The 17,944-nt window shown below is 43.2% G+C and overlaps 1 protein-coding gene and 1 long non-coding RNA gene across 2 annotated transcripts in view; one reads left to right on the top strand and one right to left on the bottom strand.

Annotated features, from left to right (window-relative positions):
- The window catches only part of EP300 (EP300 lysine acetyltransferase), a 60,296-nt gene extending 50,152 nt beyond the window's left edge, over positions 1-10,144 (top strand). Inside the window, exons 28-32 of the mRNA XM_079304650.1 lie at positions 1,645-1,810; positions 2,429-2,593; positions 4,611-4,772; positions 5,228-5,509; positions 6,743-10,144. Of these exons, the coding sequence (XP_079160776.1) occupies positions 1,645-1,810; positions 2,429-2,593; positions 4,611-4,772; positions 5,228-5,509; positions 6,743-8,971 (3,004 nt within the window). The 3' untranslated portion in view covers positions 8,972-10,144. The remainder of the gene's footprint in view (positions 1-1,644; positions 1,811-2,428; positions 2,594-4,610; positions 4,773-5,227; positions 5,510-6,742) is intronic.
- Positions 9,812-17,383, bottom strand: LOC306801539. Its single transcript, XR_013774118.1, has 2 exons — positions 17,285-17,383; positions 9,812-12,714 (listed from the first exon to the last, which is right to left on the bottom strand). It is a non-coding gene; the product is annotated as an uncharacterized lncRNA (long non-coding RNA).
- Positions 17,384-17,944: the final 561 nt, after the last annotated feature.

Here is a 17,944-nt window from a genome sequence, read left to right as displayed (position 1 = left end):
TCTGTACAGCATTTGTGCCAAGTAGTTCTTGCTACAAATTAAATTACTACATCCTATAGTAAAGAAGTGCCTAAGTATCAACCTGTGATAGAATAACTTAACAGTGTTGCAGTTAGAATACAGTTACAGATAGAATAACTGTACAGTGTACAGTTGGAAAGGAGAAAAGAAACAGGGATTGCAAGCTTTTCAGGGGAGGCCTCTGCTTCAGGTATTTTTGTTTCCAAACTTATGTAAAACTTTCTTAAGGTTAAGTAGAAACAGCCTCTTCTCCAGTCCATAAAATGCTGTCACTGTGTAATGCCATGGCTTTAATTAGGTCATTCCTTTGGGCTAGCAAGTAAGTTCTTACCCTTGTTTATAAAGAGAGAGTTGTGTATTTTGTCTGTACCGATTAACTCTGTAACAGTTGTATAAGGTCACTAAGAAATCTTGAGTAGTCGAAATTGTGAGAAACTGAATAGTTAGGAAAGAAAGAGGAGAATATACTTGAACAGCAGAAAAGGACATGGAACAGCTGCAGTAACAAGAAAGGTGGAAATTAAATTACCATAATTACTGAAGTAGAAAGGCCAGTGAAAGTTAACATCAATCACTCTATTGTTGATACCTAGTTTAGCTTGGTGAGGTTATTTTTGGACCAATTTTTAGGGGTTATGATTAAAGCAGTTGATGAGTAAAGTTATGGGAGTTGAAATGGAGGTAAGTCATGCTATCTTCAGTACCTCAGTGAGGTGGTATGTTCTTTATTACTTCAAAAGCATACATTAGGCTTCCTTCTGCTTTTTGTTGACTGTTTTCTAACCTGTGAGCCTGTACATGTGCTGCATAGAGCTCAAGTCTCAACTTTACTTAATGCTATTTTCTGTGTTAATGAGTAACATCATGTTCTCATTTTGGGAAAGCAATCTTGGTCAAGCAGTATCATCTCCATTCTCGGGCAGAAGGAGTGACAACTGGCTGCAGCTCTCAGGCCTTGGGGAGGGTTCTGCAGAGCTGTTTCTCAACAGGGCAAGGATGGTCATTTTTCTCTAACTGATTATTCTTCCTACTAGAATTCTCTTAAAAAACTAATAGAGAAGAACTGAGAATAAAGAAGGATCTTAAGTGTTAATTTGCTGCAGCTGCTACTGATTGGCTGTCATCTATCTTAATAGTGCTCTAGATTGTGCGCTCAATACCATAGGTTGGCAGTGCCTGTTTATTCCCAGATATAATTCTAAAACTTTTTCAAACCGATTCTCAAAAACCTGAGGATTTACAATGGAAAAATGAATTCTGTTTCTAAGTAAATCTGGTTTTTAAAATGTTGCTATATAAAGTATTACTGCTCTGTCTCAAGATTTCACTACTGAAATAGCTAGACTAGATAGATAGCTAGATCTTTCCCCATTGGTTAATTGGGAGATGGTAATTGCAGGTTTGTGTCAGACTTTGTTTTTATGTAGGCTGTAAAATGTGCACCCTTTACATGTAAATGTTCCATATATAGTGCTGGATTTTTAGAAAATTAATGAAAAGATGAAGTGTTAGGTCCGGGAACTGCTGCCAGCTCGGTGGTGGCGCCACCTGGTGTCAGCGAGGAGAGCGCACGAGAGTCCATTGTCAGCGCCCACATGTGCCGGTTTTGTCTGACCACGCCAGGTATACTACTGGACACATCTGGGCGTGCCCGCCCAGTGAAGGAGATGACTACATCTTCCACTGCCATCCTCCTGACCAAAAGATACCTAAACCCAAGCGACTGCAAGAGTGGTACAAAAAGATGCTGGACAAGTCTGTGTCGGAGCGCATCGTCCATGATTACAAGGTGTGTTAAGTGTGTGCTTGGGGGAGATCGAATTTCCTCCTTGCCTTATGCATTGTGCCTGATTGTTGGTGTTGGCTGCATTGGTTTTAAGTGAATTGAGCACCAAAAGTTTAGAGTTAAAATGTAGTCTTAGAAACATGTAGCTTCTGAAATCGTTCTAGCAAAAGACTTTAAATGGTTCCTTAGAACAAACTGAATTTGTGAGGAATATTGTGAAAGACCAAAAGAACATATATGGAATCTTACATTTTCTTGTGTTAGATCGAATTGTAGTTTTAGGATACTGATGAAGATAGAAGTATGTGAAATCTTTGGAATTACCAGGACTTACATGAGCGTTGTGATTACATTGTCCCAGTTGATAGGAATGCACATTGAAATCTAGCACACAGTAATGACTTCTTTCTTCTGAGTGGAAATATATGAAATGTGTTTGACAAACTGGAGCTGATACGGTGTTAAATTTACACTTAGAATGTGCACTTGTAAAATGAATTTAAATATTAAATATCCTTTGTTTAGTGTGCTGATGCCTTTTCTTGTCACTCATTGAGAACATTGCTTTTCATTATGTGACTTGTAATAGTGGTAACCAGAAGGGGGTTTGCTTTCTTTTAGGATATATTTAAGCAGGCAACAGAAGACCGTCTAACAAGTGCAAAGGAGCTCCCTTACTTTGAAGGGGACTTCTGGCCTAATGTTCTGGAGGAGAGCATTAAGGAACTAGAGCAAGAGGAAGAAGAACGGAAGAGAGAAGAAAACACTAGTAATGAAAGCACTGATGTAAGGACTGCTTTTCATTATCTAATGTAAAAGTTCTGATTACATATGGCTAATTGTTAAGAGAGGGGGCAAGGCACTTCAGTTAACTAGGTTTTTCACTTTTCACTCTAATATAAATTTCAATTGTGCAGTTTAAAAATTAGAGCTGGTAAAATACCAGTAAGCTACATTTTGATGAACAGCAGGTGTTCATGTGGCTATAAACTATCTAATTACTAAAGACAACTTTGTTGAAACAGCTGCTAGTTGAATATTTTGTTGCTGAAATCCAATTGTTATCAATGATCATGTTGCCACCTGATTTGGAAGTTAAGCATTAGCTTTTAAATATAGTGGCTCACTCTTTTCTTTTTAACTTATATGTTATAACAACAGTCTTAGCAGAATGTTGTGAGAAGTTAATGGAATGCTGTCAGTTAGTACTTGACTCTCAGTAGGTTTGTTTGGTAGCTTTAAGGCATTGAGGATCTGAAGCACGAATTACTGCTGAGCTGTTGTTGGGCTACTTTAAACTAGAGAAATTTCTTGCTGGTGTCTTGTGCAATTTTTTTTGAGAGTGAACCAGTGTGTTATCAAGTTCAATTAAAAAAACCCCAAAAATAAAAAAGATGCCTCTTAATTAATTAATTTTGAAAGTGTACAGATACAGAATTTATGCATCTGCATATCCTTGGATGCTCTGAGCTGTTATGGAAGAGGTGGTGATTCTAGGATAAGATTAGTAGTTCTGCTCATGCAGTAGTACTTGTAAACTACTGTAAACACTGTAAACAGTGTTGCTTTGTCATCTTATCAGACACTAGATTTTTTGGGGGGTTAGAATTTTTTTGCTGGAAGATCTTTGGATCAAAAAACATTAGGTTTAATGTTACAATTAAAAATTGTGATCCTCTTGTGCTGCTCTTTGCAATACCTTCTTTCAATGACTTCGATTAAACAAAGTGCAGGAAATTAGGCAACATGATATCAAATTTGCATTAAGTAACATCTTTCTTAGGAAGGTATTGTTTTCTTTCCACAAAGTATAGTTTCAAATCCTTATCTCTCTAATATACCCACTTGTATAAGAACCACTTGTGAAGGATCATTTAGCTCTGTGTGTGAGGCTGGTCAATATTTAGTTGAGCCTTCACAGCAGTTTGGCCCCAAAATCCTGAGGCAGGGCCAGCTTACAGTACATTCCTATTTAACTTTATTAAAAATATTTTAAACTCTTTATTGATCCTCTGCTTCACTGTTGAAGAAGGAACAATAATAAGCTGTACTGTCAGGTGACATGATAGTCATCTTTGTTCACTGGGAATTTCCATTCTGGCAAAGTTACTTTAAGCTTAGAAAAATGCCTGTTTGGCTAACAATTACTTTGATCCTTGATCATCTTGTGCTGTGGGTTTTGAGGGGCTCTCTGAGCAGCCCAGTGAGAAACAAACTGTTCATTACTAACAGAATATGGTTGAAATTAAGCTGACTTTTTTTGTTTGATTGTTGCAGGGTATGACAAGTGCATGCCAGAAGTTGCACTTGTAATGCCTTTTAGATTCAGAACAACAGCTTCATACTAAAATCATGTTAAATGTTAGAAGTAAATCTGTCAGAGCTGTAGCAAACTAAATCTAGGTGGTTTAAGTCTTTCTTTTGTTTAGTGTGATATCAATTGCACTTAGCAGTTATGTTTACTTTTGAATTGCATTGAGAATTCATCTACTGAACCCCTTTGTGATTGTGCAAGAGTGTGTAGCTGTAACAAACAAACAATTTCATTATATAATGTTTTGCTTGTATGTCCTGAGCATCTGTGATTTTAATATTTTTGGATGTATGTATTGCTGATTTTGATATCTTTAGGAGTAATCTAATGGAATTATTTTAATGTTTCTGGGGGCCCTACTATGTATCTTTAGAGTAAATGTGAAGTGTGTTTTGTCCTGCAATATGTAAATATGTAAATTTATGAATATGTAAAAATAATTGTGTTGTTGCTTATATACCTGACATAAAATGTCTTTAAAATTGCTAGGTGAGCAAGGGAGACAGCAAAAATGCCAAAAAGAAAAACAATAAGAAGACAAGCAAAAACAAGAGCAGCTTGAGTCGTGGCAATAAGAAGAAGCCTGGCATGCCCAATGTGTCCAATGACCTCTCCCAAAAGCTGTATGCCACTATGGAGAAGCACAAGGAGGTAAGAGTTGATTGAATGAGGAATGTTTTTTACTTCACTAAAGAGATGTACAAAGCTTTGATACTTCAAACAGAGTCATGCCCTGTAAATTATACAGGTTTGGCTGGAGAATTGAGTGGCTTACCCAGACAGACTAGTACCAGTAAGTCTGGTGCTTTTTACTGCAAGAGCAGTGGGAATAAATGCAGCTGTGCTTGTGCAGAACTTACTAACATTCTAGACTGCCACAGCAGTTCTACTGTTACTGTTGAGTCCAGTGCCCCTTTCCTATTTCTTCTGAGGAAAGTGAACCTGCAGGGCACCCAGAGGTCTGAGATTTCCCAGGCCTCACAAGCACCCCACCTGGTGGCAGGTCATTCAAGTGCTAGCTGATCCTGGAACTGTACACTCTGTGATGAGGTTTAGACCAAATCATCTTGCTAAGTGTTAGCATATTAAGCCTTTTTATTTTTCAGGTCTTCTTTGTCATTCGTCTCATTGCTGGCCCTGCAGCCAACTCCCTGCCCCCCATCATTGAGCCTGACCCTCTCATTCCATGTGACCTGATGGATGGGCGTGATGCCTTCCTAACCCTTGCCAGAGACAAGCACCTGGAGTTCTCCTCACTACGAAGGGCTCAGTGGTCAACCATGTGCATGCTGGTGGAACTGCATACCCAGAGCCAAGACCGCTTTGTTTACACCTGCAACGAGTGCAAGCATCATGTGGAGACCAGATGGCATTGCACTGTCTGTGAGGTATGTTTGGTGAAGTTTTCCCTGCTTCTGTCCCTGTATCTTCATGCCCACAATGCTCTTTACCTGAACTGATTTCTCATTATTAACTGATGGAAAACTGACTGGCAGTTCAGAAGGGAGGAAAAACATTTTCCTTTACAAGTGGTTCTACTAATGTGCTGCTTGGTGTGATTTCTGCCTTGAGAAGAGATGAAATAGTTGTGTTTTCTGTAGTTTATTTAAGATGCTACTGCCTAAGAAATTGGGAACTGTAGCCACAGCTTGAGCTGGAATGGTTGGACAAAGCTGATTTTTCTGAAGAGCAAAGCATACATTTTCCTTCCAGAGTGAGAAATGTGGGCTCTGCAGTATCTCTGTAGAGGGCTCTCTGTTGGTTTACTGGCACAGACATTTTGCTGTGCTACAAGTCAGATCCCAATACCCCTGTGACTTTTTCACTACTCTGCTGTGTCTCCTTAGAATGCTGTAAGCAGCATTTGTGTCTTCAAAAGTGTTTGCAAAACCAATGTGTTTGAAGATCGAGTCCAGGGTTTTGGTTCAATGCCCACTGGAAGCTGTATTATTGTATCTGGCTTCTTTGTTTTTTAGCCTGCTGAAAGGGAATGACTAACTGAGATTTGATCCTAATTGCAATTTGATACCTCAGTTTCCTCTGGTTACATATAGATATATCTATATACACACACACAAGCATGTGTGCTTTTATTTTCTTGGTATATACCAGAGAGCAAATTCTAAATTTCCTATATGGTTTAGTGAATTGTAAGAACTTAGGTCTTTTTCCTAAAAATAAATAACTGCACTCAAATTCATATGCTGTTGCTTTCACAGAATGCTTTCTGTTCTTTCACCACTCTCTCGTTAACTCACATTTGCAAACTGAAAATTTGAAGAAAAAACTAAAAATCAGAATTTCTTTTTTTTTTTGAAAGCTGGTACCTCTTCTGCTACTCCTGCCCTCTTCTTTTGAAGCAGAGCCAACTTGTTTTTCAAGGTTTATATATTTGTGTAGCTTTCAGACACCCTTACACCCACACACTTTCCCTGGCTATAATCTGGATTTATTCCTTCTCTAGTACCTCAACGTGGTATGAAAGATTGAATTTTTCCCTAGAGCAGCAATTTGCCTGGAACAGACTGGGAGTAATATGTTAAGGTGGCATGACATCATTTATTCATTTGTGATACGGAGTTTCAGGAACACTGATAACTTACCCTTTGTTGTCTTTTCAGGATTATGACCTGTGCATCACCTGCTATAACACTAAAAACCACGACCACAAGATGGAGAAATTAGGCCTTGGTCTAGATGATGAGAGCAACAACCAGCAGACGGCCACAACGCAGAGCCCCGGCGATTCCCGGCGCCTGAGCATCCAGCGCTGTATCCAGTCTCTGGTCCACGCCTGCCAGTGCCGCAACGCCAACTGCTCGCTGCCGTCCTGTCAGAAGATGAAACGGGTTGTGCAACACACCAAAGGCTGCAAACGCAAGACCAACGGAGGGTGCCCCATCTGCAAGCAACTCATTGCTCTCTGCTGCTACCACGCAAAGCACTGCCAGGAGAACAAGTGCCCTGTGCCCTTCTGCCTCAACATCAAACACAAGCTCCGTCAGCAGCAGCTCCAGCACCGCCTGCAGCAGGCGCAGATGCTGCGAAGGAGGATGGCGAGCATGCAGCGCACGGGTGTGGCGGGCCAGCAGCAGGGATTGCCCTCGCCGACGCCGGCCACGCCGACGACTCCGACAGGCCAGCAGCCCCCGACACCGCAAACCCCACAGCCCCAGCCTCCGCCCCAGCCTGTGTCACAGCCTCAGCCTGCGCCTCCCAACAGCATGCCACCCTACACCATGCCAAGAACTCAGCCCCCCAGCGCTGTGTCCCAGGGCAAGGCGGGTGGCCAGGTGACGCCTCCAACTCCGCCTCAGCCACCGCAGCCGCCAGTTCAGGGCCCTCCTCCGGCAGCAGTAGAAATGGCCATGCAGATCCAGCGGGCAGCAGAGACCCAGCGCCAGATGGCACAGGTTCAGATCTTCCAAAGGCCGATTCAGCATCAGATGCCCCAGATGCCACCGATGGGAATGAACCCTCCACAGATAGGCAGAGGTCCCGGTGGCCATATAGATCAAGGGATGGGGCCATCAGGAATTCAGCAGCAGCCACCGTGGGTGCAGGGGGCCTTACCCCAAGCTCAGCTGCAGCCAGGAATGCAGAGGCCATCCATGATGTCAGTAGCCCAGCCGGGTCAGCCGATGAATATGGCCCCTCAGCCAGGGATGGGTCAAGTACCTGGCGCTGCCCAGTCCAAACAACCACCTCTGCCCCAGGCGGCCTTACAAAACCTACTGCGGACTCTCAGGTCTCCCAGCTCACCCATGCAGCAGCAGCAGGTGCTTAACATCCTTCACTCCAACCCTCAGCTGCTGGCCGCTTTCATCAAGCAACGGGCGGCCAAGTACGCGGGGTCCCAGAACCCGCAGGGCATGGCGGGGCAGCCTGGCCTCCCGCAGGGGCAGCCGGGGCTCCAGCCGCAGCAGGCCATGCAAGGGCAGCAGGCAGGGGTGCATCCCAATGCAGCCATGCAGAACATGAACCCCATGCAGGCAGGAGTGCAGAGGCCCAGCATGCCCCAGCAGCAGCCGCAGCAGCAGCCGCAGCAGCCTATGGCTGGGATGAATCCTCAGGCGCAGCAGATGAATATGAATCACTCGGGGATGGCTCCCCAGTTCCGAGATCTCCTGATGAGACGGCACCAGATGATGGAGCAGCAGCGCCACCAGCAGCAGCAGCAGCAGCAGGGAGCGGGACCGGCGCTGGGGCCAGGGATGGCCAACCACAACCAGTTTCAGCAGCCCCAGGGTGTCGGCTATCCCCAGCAGCAGCAGCAGCGAATGCAGCATCACATGCAGCAGATGCAGCAAGGAAACATGGGACAAATAAGCCAGCTTCCACAGGCCATGAGTGCAGAGACAGGAGCCAGTTTGCAACAGGCCTTCCAGCAAAGGCTGCTTCAGCAGCAGATGGGGTCCCCAGCTCAGCCCAATCCTATGAGCCCCCAACAGCACATGCTCCCCAATCAGGCCCAGTCCCCGCACCTCCAGGGCCAGCAGCTCCCTTCATCGCTCACCAATCAAGTGCGTTCTCCGCAGCCTGTACCCTCACCGCGGCCCCAGTCCCAGCCCCCTCATTCCAGCCCATCCCCTCGGATGCAGCCTCAGCCTTCTCCGCACCACGTCTCCCCGCAGACCAGCTCCCCACATCCAGGACTGGTAGCTGCCCAGGCTAACCCCATGGATCAAGGGCACTTTGCCAGCCCGGACCAGAGTGCAATGCTTTCCCAGCTTGCTAGCAATCCCGGCATGGCAGGCCTCCATGGTACAAGCGCCACGGAACTGGGGCTCAGCTCCGAGAACTCAGACTTGAATTCAAACCTTTCACAGAGTACACTAGACATACACTAGACACGTTGTAGCATTTTGGGAGCAAAAAAAAATTCAAAAACAGAAAATTAAAAAAAACTTATTTTCGCAAGACTTTTTGTACTGAAGACAAATTTTTTTGAATCTTTCTTAGCTAAAAGGACATTTTTCCCTGGAACACATCTGAACTCTGCAGCAGTAGTTTGTGGTTTTAAAAACAAACCGACAATGAACCTGAGGGACAGTAGAGTACAAAGAATATATTTTTGTTATGGCTGGAATCATAACCAGTCCTTTTTCTTGGTTTTTTTTTTTTTTTTTCCTCGTGTGCGTTGGGGAGGTCGGGGGAGGAAGTTGGTCTTTTGGTTGCTCACCAAAGGATGCCCTGCTCACGCCTCCAATAGGTTTTATTTTTTTTTTAAATTAATGAAAATATGTAATATTGATAGTTATTATTTACTGAGGCAGATGGTAAACATTTTCCCTATTCTGGTTTTTCTTCATGTCACTGCAAAAAAAACACCACAGAAACAGAACAACAGAAAAACACAGCAGAATCTTTCCTAAAACCGGAGGACAAAAGGGGTTAATGTTGCTTTAAAACTACATTACATATATAAATATATATATATAAAAATAAATACCAATCTTTTCCTCTTTGGTTGGAAATATGTCAATTCTTTGAAAAATGTAAAAATATTAAATAACTCAGTCCCCTCCTGAAGTCTACTTTTGTCCTCCAAGAATTTTCTATACGAGAGTCTGAGCTTAAAAAAAACTTCAAGTATTAAAGTAATTTGTACATGTAGAGAGAAGAGAACATTTTTGGAAATACACAGGGGCAGCTGCCAAATGGATGTAGTATATATATTGTGGTTTCTGTTTTCTTGAAAGATTTTTTTTGTTATTTTTACATCTAACAAAGGAAAAAAAAACATAAAAAAGAGGGTAAGAAACAATTCCAACAGGATTATTTCAACCTGAGAAAAAGTCCCTGGGGTTTCTTCTTTATGCTTGCTTTCTCTCTTCCCTGCCCCCTTTCCCACCCTCTTCCATTTTCTGTAAAACTTGAAAATAGAAAGCAAAAAACCCTCAAATGTTGTATATCATGCAATTAAAGTTGGTTACTTATAAATAAGAACTTTCAATCACTGTATAGACTGTTAAAATTGATTTCTTATTACCTATTGTTAAATAAACTGTGTGAGACAGACAGCCTGTTTTTAATGTTTCCCTTCTCTCCCACATGTGTTGCTTGTTCTTAAAATGGTGGGGGTAGCAGAATATGTGCTACTTCAAATGTTTGCTATCTAGACGTCGGAGAGCTATTTAATGTATATGACTGTTTTAAAATGCAAATCTCTAATAAGGGATGTGGAGTAATAATTAGTCTTCTAAATGGACTCTTTTGGTACAACTCTGCATTCGCGTTGTTCCCGGCATGTATCTTACCAAAGAAACGAGGTCTGACCTCGACAGTTGTGCCAGTCAGCTGTGCCCCGCCCTGCTCACACAGCCTGGGAGCAGCTGATCTTCAAAGGACCTATTTTGCATTTTGAAATGAGAACTATTTGTTTGGATATGTGATATTAAAAGATCCTATTTCACTTGGAGTATATTGTGCGCCTTTTGGCACTGAAGTGTGAGCACGAGGTAAGCTTGTGTGGATGTTCCTGCAGGCAGGTGCTACACCAGGATGATGTGTGGGTGTCCAGTCACCCTGTGTCACATCTGGTGACTTGCTGGATGCAGGGGCATTCCCAAACAGAGGTGCTGTCACCATGGAGTGCTCAGGCAGTGACCCCAGTTGTGTGTTGCCCACAGGAGTTAATCCGGTCATGTTGTGTATTGTGTTCAAGCTGGTTCATTGAGGGCTTTCCAAAATCCAACCTTATGTGTGCATGTGCATACAGCTCTGGCTGCCTAGGGAATAACTCACCACCAGGATGTTATGCACCTGGAAGACCCAGATGGGACCAAGGATGTGACCAGAGCATGATTGTGTAACTCTGGCTGTGTTGGGAGCGTCAGCATACCTGCAGTTCCCAGACAAATAGCACAAGCAAGCTGACCTCAGGAAACTGCTGGTGGAAGATGATGGAGGGCATAATGTGGATCGATGGGATACTCAGCCAAGTGCCAAACAAAAGTAATAGTGTATTACAAGGTGAATGGATGTTGGAGATCTTCAAAAGAGGGAGGAAAATGCTTGGGTTTTGAATATAAACACAGGACAATTAAGCTTGTATTTTAAATGGGGTTGGTGGCAATCCTTTAGCAAGATGGTGGAAAGTTTGTTGCAGGCTTAAGGAAAGCAGCCCTGGGCTTTGGTATTCGTCCTTGGCTAAACCTCCTCCTGCTCACCCCGACATGGTGCAGACCAGCTCTGCACCAAGCCCACAGTTACCCTGGTGCATTGGGGAGGGACTGATCCTGACCTAAAGGAGAGCAGAAAGCAGAAAAAAAAAAACAAACCAAAAAAACCCCATGTGTTGAATGCCAGGGCAGAAGCCTGGGATTGTTTAGATTTGTGCTCTCTACAGTAAGCTTTCCTCTTCCTTTCAGGCCCCCAAGCAAAGCCTAGTTTTGTTTTCAGCCTTGGGGGACTTCTCAGGATGGAGCATAAATAAAGTTCCTTCTGACCACATACAGGCTAGTGAAGTGAAAAGTGTGCCCAGCCTTCTAACTTATATGCTTGTAGTGCAAAAAGCTTTCATTTGTGCACACAAACTGTGGTTAGAATTTGTCCTGACCTGCATCAAAGCATCTGAAGTGGGGATGTCCTGGGACCTTGCAGAGCACATTACAGATCTTCAGCTGTTAACATAAAGTCTTGCTTAAAAGATGCCATGATGTATTCCACACGGCAGCACAGCTGCTCTGTCCCTGTTTGTAGGTGCTGACTCTGAGCCAAGTTCAGTTTTTGAGGTGGTGTGGATGATCAATAGTCTTAAATTTACATAGGGTTCCTTTTCCTGACATCCCTCCACTTCTGCTTTCCCTGGTTATACTGGAGAACCAGAACTCACCTTTTGCGGAACTACTATGGCTGTTTCGAGTAATGCGAAGATTTCAGGGTGACAACAAAATTAGGGTGTCATCTGTATCTCTCTTGCCATTTAGTTAAGTCCAAGTTAGAGCAGGTTTTTTTACTCCTATTTATTAGACTCTTGGACCAGCAAAAAGCATTCACACCCAAAGTTCTAGCAATCCAGTCAGATATTGATTGTCCAGTTACATTGATGCTAATGGTTATGCTCAAATAATGTGTAGATCAGTGATGTAAACTTTCTAATGTCTGACCTTCCAATGTCCCAGCTCTCTCAGCCTCTCCCCATCTGACAGAGGGTTCAGTCTCATTACCGTGCTGCCCATTTGCTGGATTCATGCCCATGTCTCTCTTATACTGGGTAGCCCAAACACCAGATAATTGCACAAAACCCAAGACAATGTTGGTAGTAGTCACCTGGTCATTTGACAATTGTAACAGCAAAACAAGCTCCAGCAGCTCCTGGCAGGCCAAGACAAGCCCAGGCAAAGCCTGACAGAGCCTGTGGCCTCTTACTGGAAGTGGCAGCACCATGGCAAGGCTGAGGTAGATGATGTGATGGTGACAGCCATTCCAGCTTCTGTTGCATTTTTCCAGTGCTTTTTCTAGTGTATGATACACAGTTTCTCTGCAAGAAACTCCACCTCTTGTTTCCAATATGGTCTTTTTGCTGCTTCCAGTTTCTGCCAAACTCAAGGACTCCAGCCCATCCTCTCTGGACAGTCTGGAGCAGGTCCTGTAGTGAATGACAGCAGCAGTCAGAAGAGTCTGCTCCTAATGACCAGTTCTGCCTAAGTGTGTGATGAGGCTTCCTACCCTAAAAATGAGCATTTATTTGAAGACCAACCACAGGATGCTCTGTCTGGGGAATATTTATTTTTACAAACCCTCTCACAGCAGCTGCCTTCCTACAACACTGGGGTATCTGCCCGTTTGCCCAAGAAGCCATTTCTTCCCTCAGCTTGAGCTTGACAAAGCAGATTGTGTGCCATAGATCCCTGCCTGAGACACATCCTAGCTTGGCCCCTGGAAGTGTAAAAGCACAACATGCTCCATCCACAGGGATTGCAGCAGCATCTGTGCTTGCATCATGGCTGGAGAGCTACTGAGCTGCTCTGTCAGCCTTGCAGGTGTGGCATGTGCATCAGCATTTGCCTGTGATCTGGTATTTTGTTTAGAAATGTTTTAATGGTTTGCTCAAGTTGCTTCAGTTGCACTCCCTTAGAACAGGGTCTTGGTTTCAACTCTCCTGCAGGGGATATTGGATGTTTGGAAGGGAAACCTGTTCCATGACTGTTGCTGTGGGTAGCTGATGGGCCATCAGCCATGGTTCTGGTCTACTCTCCCTGTTAAGGGAGTGTGGTGGATTTGGGGAGGGTGGAGAAATTACTGTTGGCACCATCTCCCTCAGTCATCTTTAAAGCCTTCCTCGATCCTGGTGAAGTTGGCACAGCTCAGACTGTGGTTTTCCCCAGCTATGCTGGGTGGTGGCAGGCTCTGGCATATCTTGGGAGCACAGAGCTATGTGGGATGCAACCACAAGCACTGCCAGAGGGTATTTTGCTTCTCCTCATGTCCCTGCAGTCCCCAGAGCAATAGCAGGATTTGCAAGGTCATTACCAGAAGAAAGCTCTTTGCCAGCCCTGCTACTTTGGCTGAAAGTGCAGAGCTTCTGTTGCCCTGAAAAGCAAGGAGTGTTTCATTTTGTTTCCTCTTCCCTTTTGTTTTTCATTGTCTGTTTTGTCCCACACCAGTGTGGCACTGAAATGAGCTCCCAGTACAATGTTGTGGTGACCAGAGCTTTGGGAGCCATACAGTGGATGTATCAGACCAGCAGGCCTGTTGATGGAAAGCCAGAGCAGCCTGAGGAATGACCTGGGTCTAGGACCACCCACATTGCCAGGGCTTGTAACCACATTCATGGCCTGAGCTACAGCCACCAAAAGTCAGAACTCCAAACTCATGAGTTAAAAAACAACAGCAACAACAACAACAATAAAAAAAAAAACCTGACAAAACAAACAAACAAACCAAAACCAAACAAAAAACCCAAAACAAAACAAAAAAAACAAAAAAAAACCCCAAAAAACCACTGACACAAAAAACTCCAAAAGACAACAGACAAACAAAAATCCTAAACCCCAGGGGCTCTTCTGTTTGCCTGCTGCTGATTCAGTACGAGCTTGTATTAAAGGATTTCAAGCCTTTTTTTCTGTCAGGTGGCCCCAATTTTCCTATGTCACCACAGTGAGAGAGAGCCCTTAATGGGGACTTGGGAAAAGACATGTAAAGGGATTTTTCCTTGATAAACTGCATATTATGTGTCAGGCCTTGTGGATGGAGTAAAATCTTCTGTTGTTACCTGAACCTACTTTCTGCAGGAGAAGGTGACCTGGCAGGACATAGTGGTGGCCCTTCTTGAAAAGGGATTGAGGGATCACTTCCTTGCAGAGGGATTGAGAGGCAGCACAGCTCAGCTGGCAAAAGCCAGATTTCTTGGGGGTCTGGGATGGGATAAACGCTTCAAACTGAGATTTATCTCTTAGGAAGTTAACTCTTCCCTCTCCTTGTCAGGATAGGCTTGGAACTGGGTGTAGTTGCTTTATGGGGTTTTGGTTTGGGGTTTTTGTTTATTTGTTTTTTAAAATTTGGACAAAAATATTTACTGTTTCATTAGTATTTGTATGTAGAGTTGTGTTGACATATATTGACAGATCTAATGTGGTAGTAAAATAGCAAGGAAGGACAGGGTTAGTATTTGTGCCCTTAACTGGGTTGCCTGTTGGGTCTGGGGTTGGATTATTTGTTCACTATATAAACTGCTCAATTACTATTTCCATTGTATAGTGTAACTTACTGACAAGGGGCTGTAATTGCAGAAGAACATCAGTGTAACTTTAAGGATGATCTGACAAGGGTTTTCTGAAAGCTCCTCAGCCCACCAGAGAGATCTAGAAAACAGCAACTGCTCAAATCTCCCACCTGAAAGTGGGATGTTGCCTGTTCTTACATAGTGCAGTTCACAGTTACCTTGGTAAAATTAGTCTGCCAAAGGTTAATCAGAATATATTTTCTTCTATTCCTTCTGTTTGCTTGTGGGTTTTCCAAGCTCATCTACCCTATTTTCCTTTTTCAAAGACAGTACTGTCAATGTATAGCTGAGGCTTACATGTCTATAAATACTTTTTCTTCAAAATGGTTCCCTTCCCAGTCCTCATGACAGAAATTAAACCCTTCAATGTTGTTTGGTTTTTCACTATGTCAGCTAGGAGGAGCCTTAGGAAGGCCTGTGCCACTTCCCACTGCAAACAAGAATTTGGAAGTCCTGGAACCAAATGGCTGCCACTTAATGCTGGAAGTGAAAAAAAGCCCCTGGAGCACCAGGATTCTTATGAGCTCCTTGAAGTAACCGAATAGAAAACTGAAAAAGGAGGCTCTGGAGAAGCAGCAGATGAATTTCTGAAGCCTGGGGACCTGGAACATGGGCTCTGCTTCCCAGAGCATGGGTGAGAGAACAGTACCAGCAGACAAGCACAACAAGCCAGTGAGACAAGGCTCCTCAAGGAACTTGTGGCAATGAGGGACAGAGCAGATACTGAAGTACAAAAGCTGCACACCTTGGAGCTGAGTGCCTGAGGAAGCAGCCTGGCCCCTGTCCTGCAGCAATAATCCCTCCCACTGCAGCTGGGACTCCTTCTGCCATTGCACCTGACAGCAGCCCTTTGATACTGATCTTTGCTAAAACCTTTATTGCAGATGATGTCAAAACACAGACCAAGCCCAGAACAGCAGTAGGGAAGGAGATGGGAAAAGTGAAGTCTAATCTAAATGTTGGGTTTTAGTTACCTGAGATTATCAGTGCTGTTCTCTCCCTAAAGGAAGGAGTTGGCTTTACAGAACTATTTGGATTATTGTTACATAACAGAATTTTAATTATTGAAAAGAATATAAGTATTCCTCAATCAAATTGAACCTAATTCAGCTTAAAACTAATTTACTTAAATGCTATTATTTATTGAAAAGGCTTATTTAGAACTGCAATAAAAAAATGAACAGCTGTGGTGTAGGGACTGCCTTTAAGCTTGTTCTGTGTCAACATAAAACTCGTTTCTACTTAAGCCTTCAAGAAGCCTTGAGCCAGCTGTGTGTGACCTAAGGGAGCAGTGCTGCTTGTTCCACTCTGGGAAGGGAGCAGGGATGCACACCAGTTGTAGCTCACAATGTGTTCCATGACAGATTATCACAGTAGAAATACTTAATGAGCCTTAATTTTGTGTTGTGTCTTTTCTGGAAACAGCTTTGCTGTCTTTCATGCAGTGCAATGTCTATCAGTATCTACAAGGAAATAACAGATATTATTATTTATTTCATTATTAATTATATTATCTTAAAGCAATTTTCTATTTTTAACATTGCTGGAGGATTGTTTAAAAACCTGAATGTGGAGATTCCCTGATGCTATGGAAATTTGCTGAGCAAGTTGCAGACTGGCTTTGCCAGCTCCCTGCCACTGTTCCTCTGTAACTGGGCTGTGACCACTATCCCAATTCTCAGTGTGTTTCACAAGGATGGTGGCACTCCTTTGTGTTTATATCAACTGCCTCATGTTTGGATTGTCTGGAAGAACAATCCATGTGTAAGGTAAGCCTTTGCAACAAACCTTTTTCCATGATTCTTTACTCCCACCTGCAGCTAAAACTGTGCAGAGTTGTGCTTCAAACATTATTTGTTCAGCCACTCACTACAAAGCCTATTGATGCCTGGAAAGGCTGACCTGGACCAGAGACTAGACAGAGCAAAAGGAATAAAATAGGTATTTATTGAAAGGATACATTTTGGGCAGGGTGAGAGCCTGTCTGGGACTACACCCAAATAAAATCCAAGATGGATCCTAGTCACGAGTCTTTACACTTTTTAAAGTTTTGTTTCATCTACATATTGGGGTCAATTATCCAACCACAGCCCCAAGCTATGAAGTATCAGCCCCCTGCTTGCCCCCTTCCCTTTGCCATTGTTTATGCTTTTGGGTAGTGGTTGTCTTTGATTCTCTAGCTGGGAAGGGATTGTTTTGTCTAACTACCCTGTGAAAAGAACTTACTAACACTTAATATTAAGTTTCAGAGTTACACACTAAGCAGCAGAGAATCTGAAACATATAAAAGCTAAAAGCCAAGGCATCATTCCGTAAAGACTAGCAATGTAAACTACAGTCTTTTTTTTTTTTTTTTTTCCTCCTACAACATCAACACAGCGACAACAAAATAAAAGGGGTAAGATGGAAAATAGAACTGCCTTTAGGGACTTACCTTTACATAAGCTTCTTGACAGACTGAGGGAGCAGGGGTTGTTCAGCCTGGAGAAGAGAATGCTCTGGAGAGAGCTCACTGCAGCCTTCCAGTACCTGGAGGGGATTATAAAAAGGAGGGAGATGGAATTGTTATATGAGCCTGTAGTGACAGAACAAGGGCCAGTGGCTTTAGACTGAAAGAGGGCAGGCTGAGATTAGATACAGGAAAAATTCTTTAGAGTGAGGGTGGTGAGGCACTGGGTTGCCCAGAGAAACTGTGGATGCCCCATCCCTGGAAATGTCCAAGGCCAGGCTGGATGGGGCCCCGAGCAACCTGCTCTAGTGAAAATGTGATAATTGATGAAAGATTCGTGCCAACCATAGAAGTTTTGGAGTTTGTATAAACTAGAATACATTAAAAAAAATTGACCTAGATAAAGGGAAATATATGATTAAACCCACTCTGTTTAAATCCCCCTGTTATGTGTATACCAATTTGTGGAAAAAAAAAAAAAAAAAAAAAAAAAAAAAAAAAAAAGTTTTCCATAATCTGAAAGGTTTTTTTTGCAGAATCAGATTTCCTGCCTTTGTGTAATCAATCGCAAACTATCTGCTAAAGATCAGACTTCCTACTTCTGTTTTTTATCTACCAAGACCAGATGAATTGTCCGAAGAGCAT

Source organism: Erithacus rubecula, assembly GCF_903797595.1.
Source record: "Erithacus rubecula genome assembly, chromosome: 4".
In the NCBI taxonomy this organism is placed as follows: domain Eukaryota; kingdom Metazoa; phylum Chordata; class Aves; order Passeriformes; family Muscicapidae; genus Erithacus; species Erithacus rubecula.
This window is presented reverse-complemented; position numbering and strand designations above follow the sequence as displayed.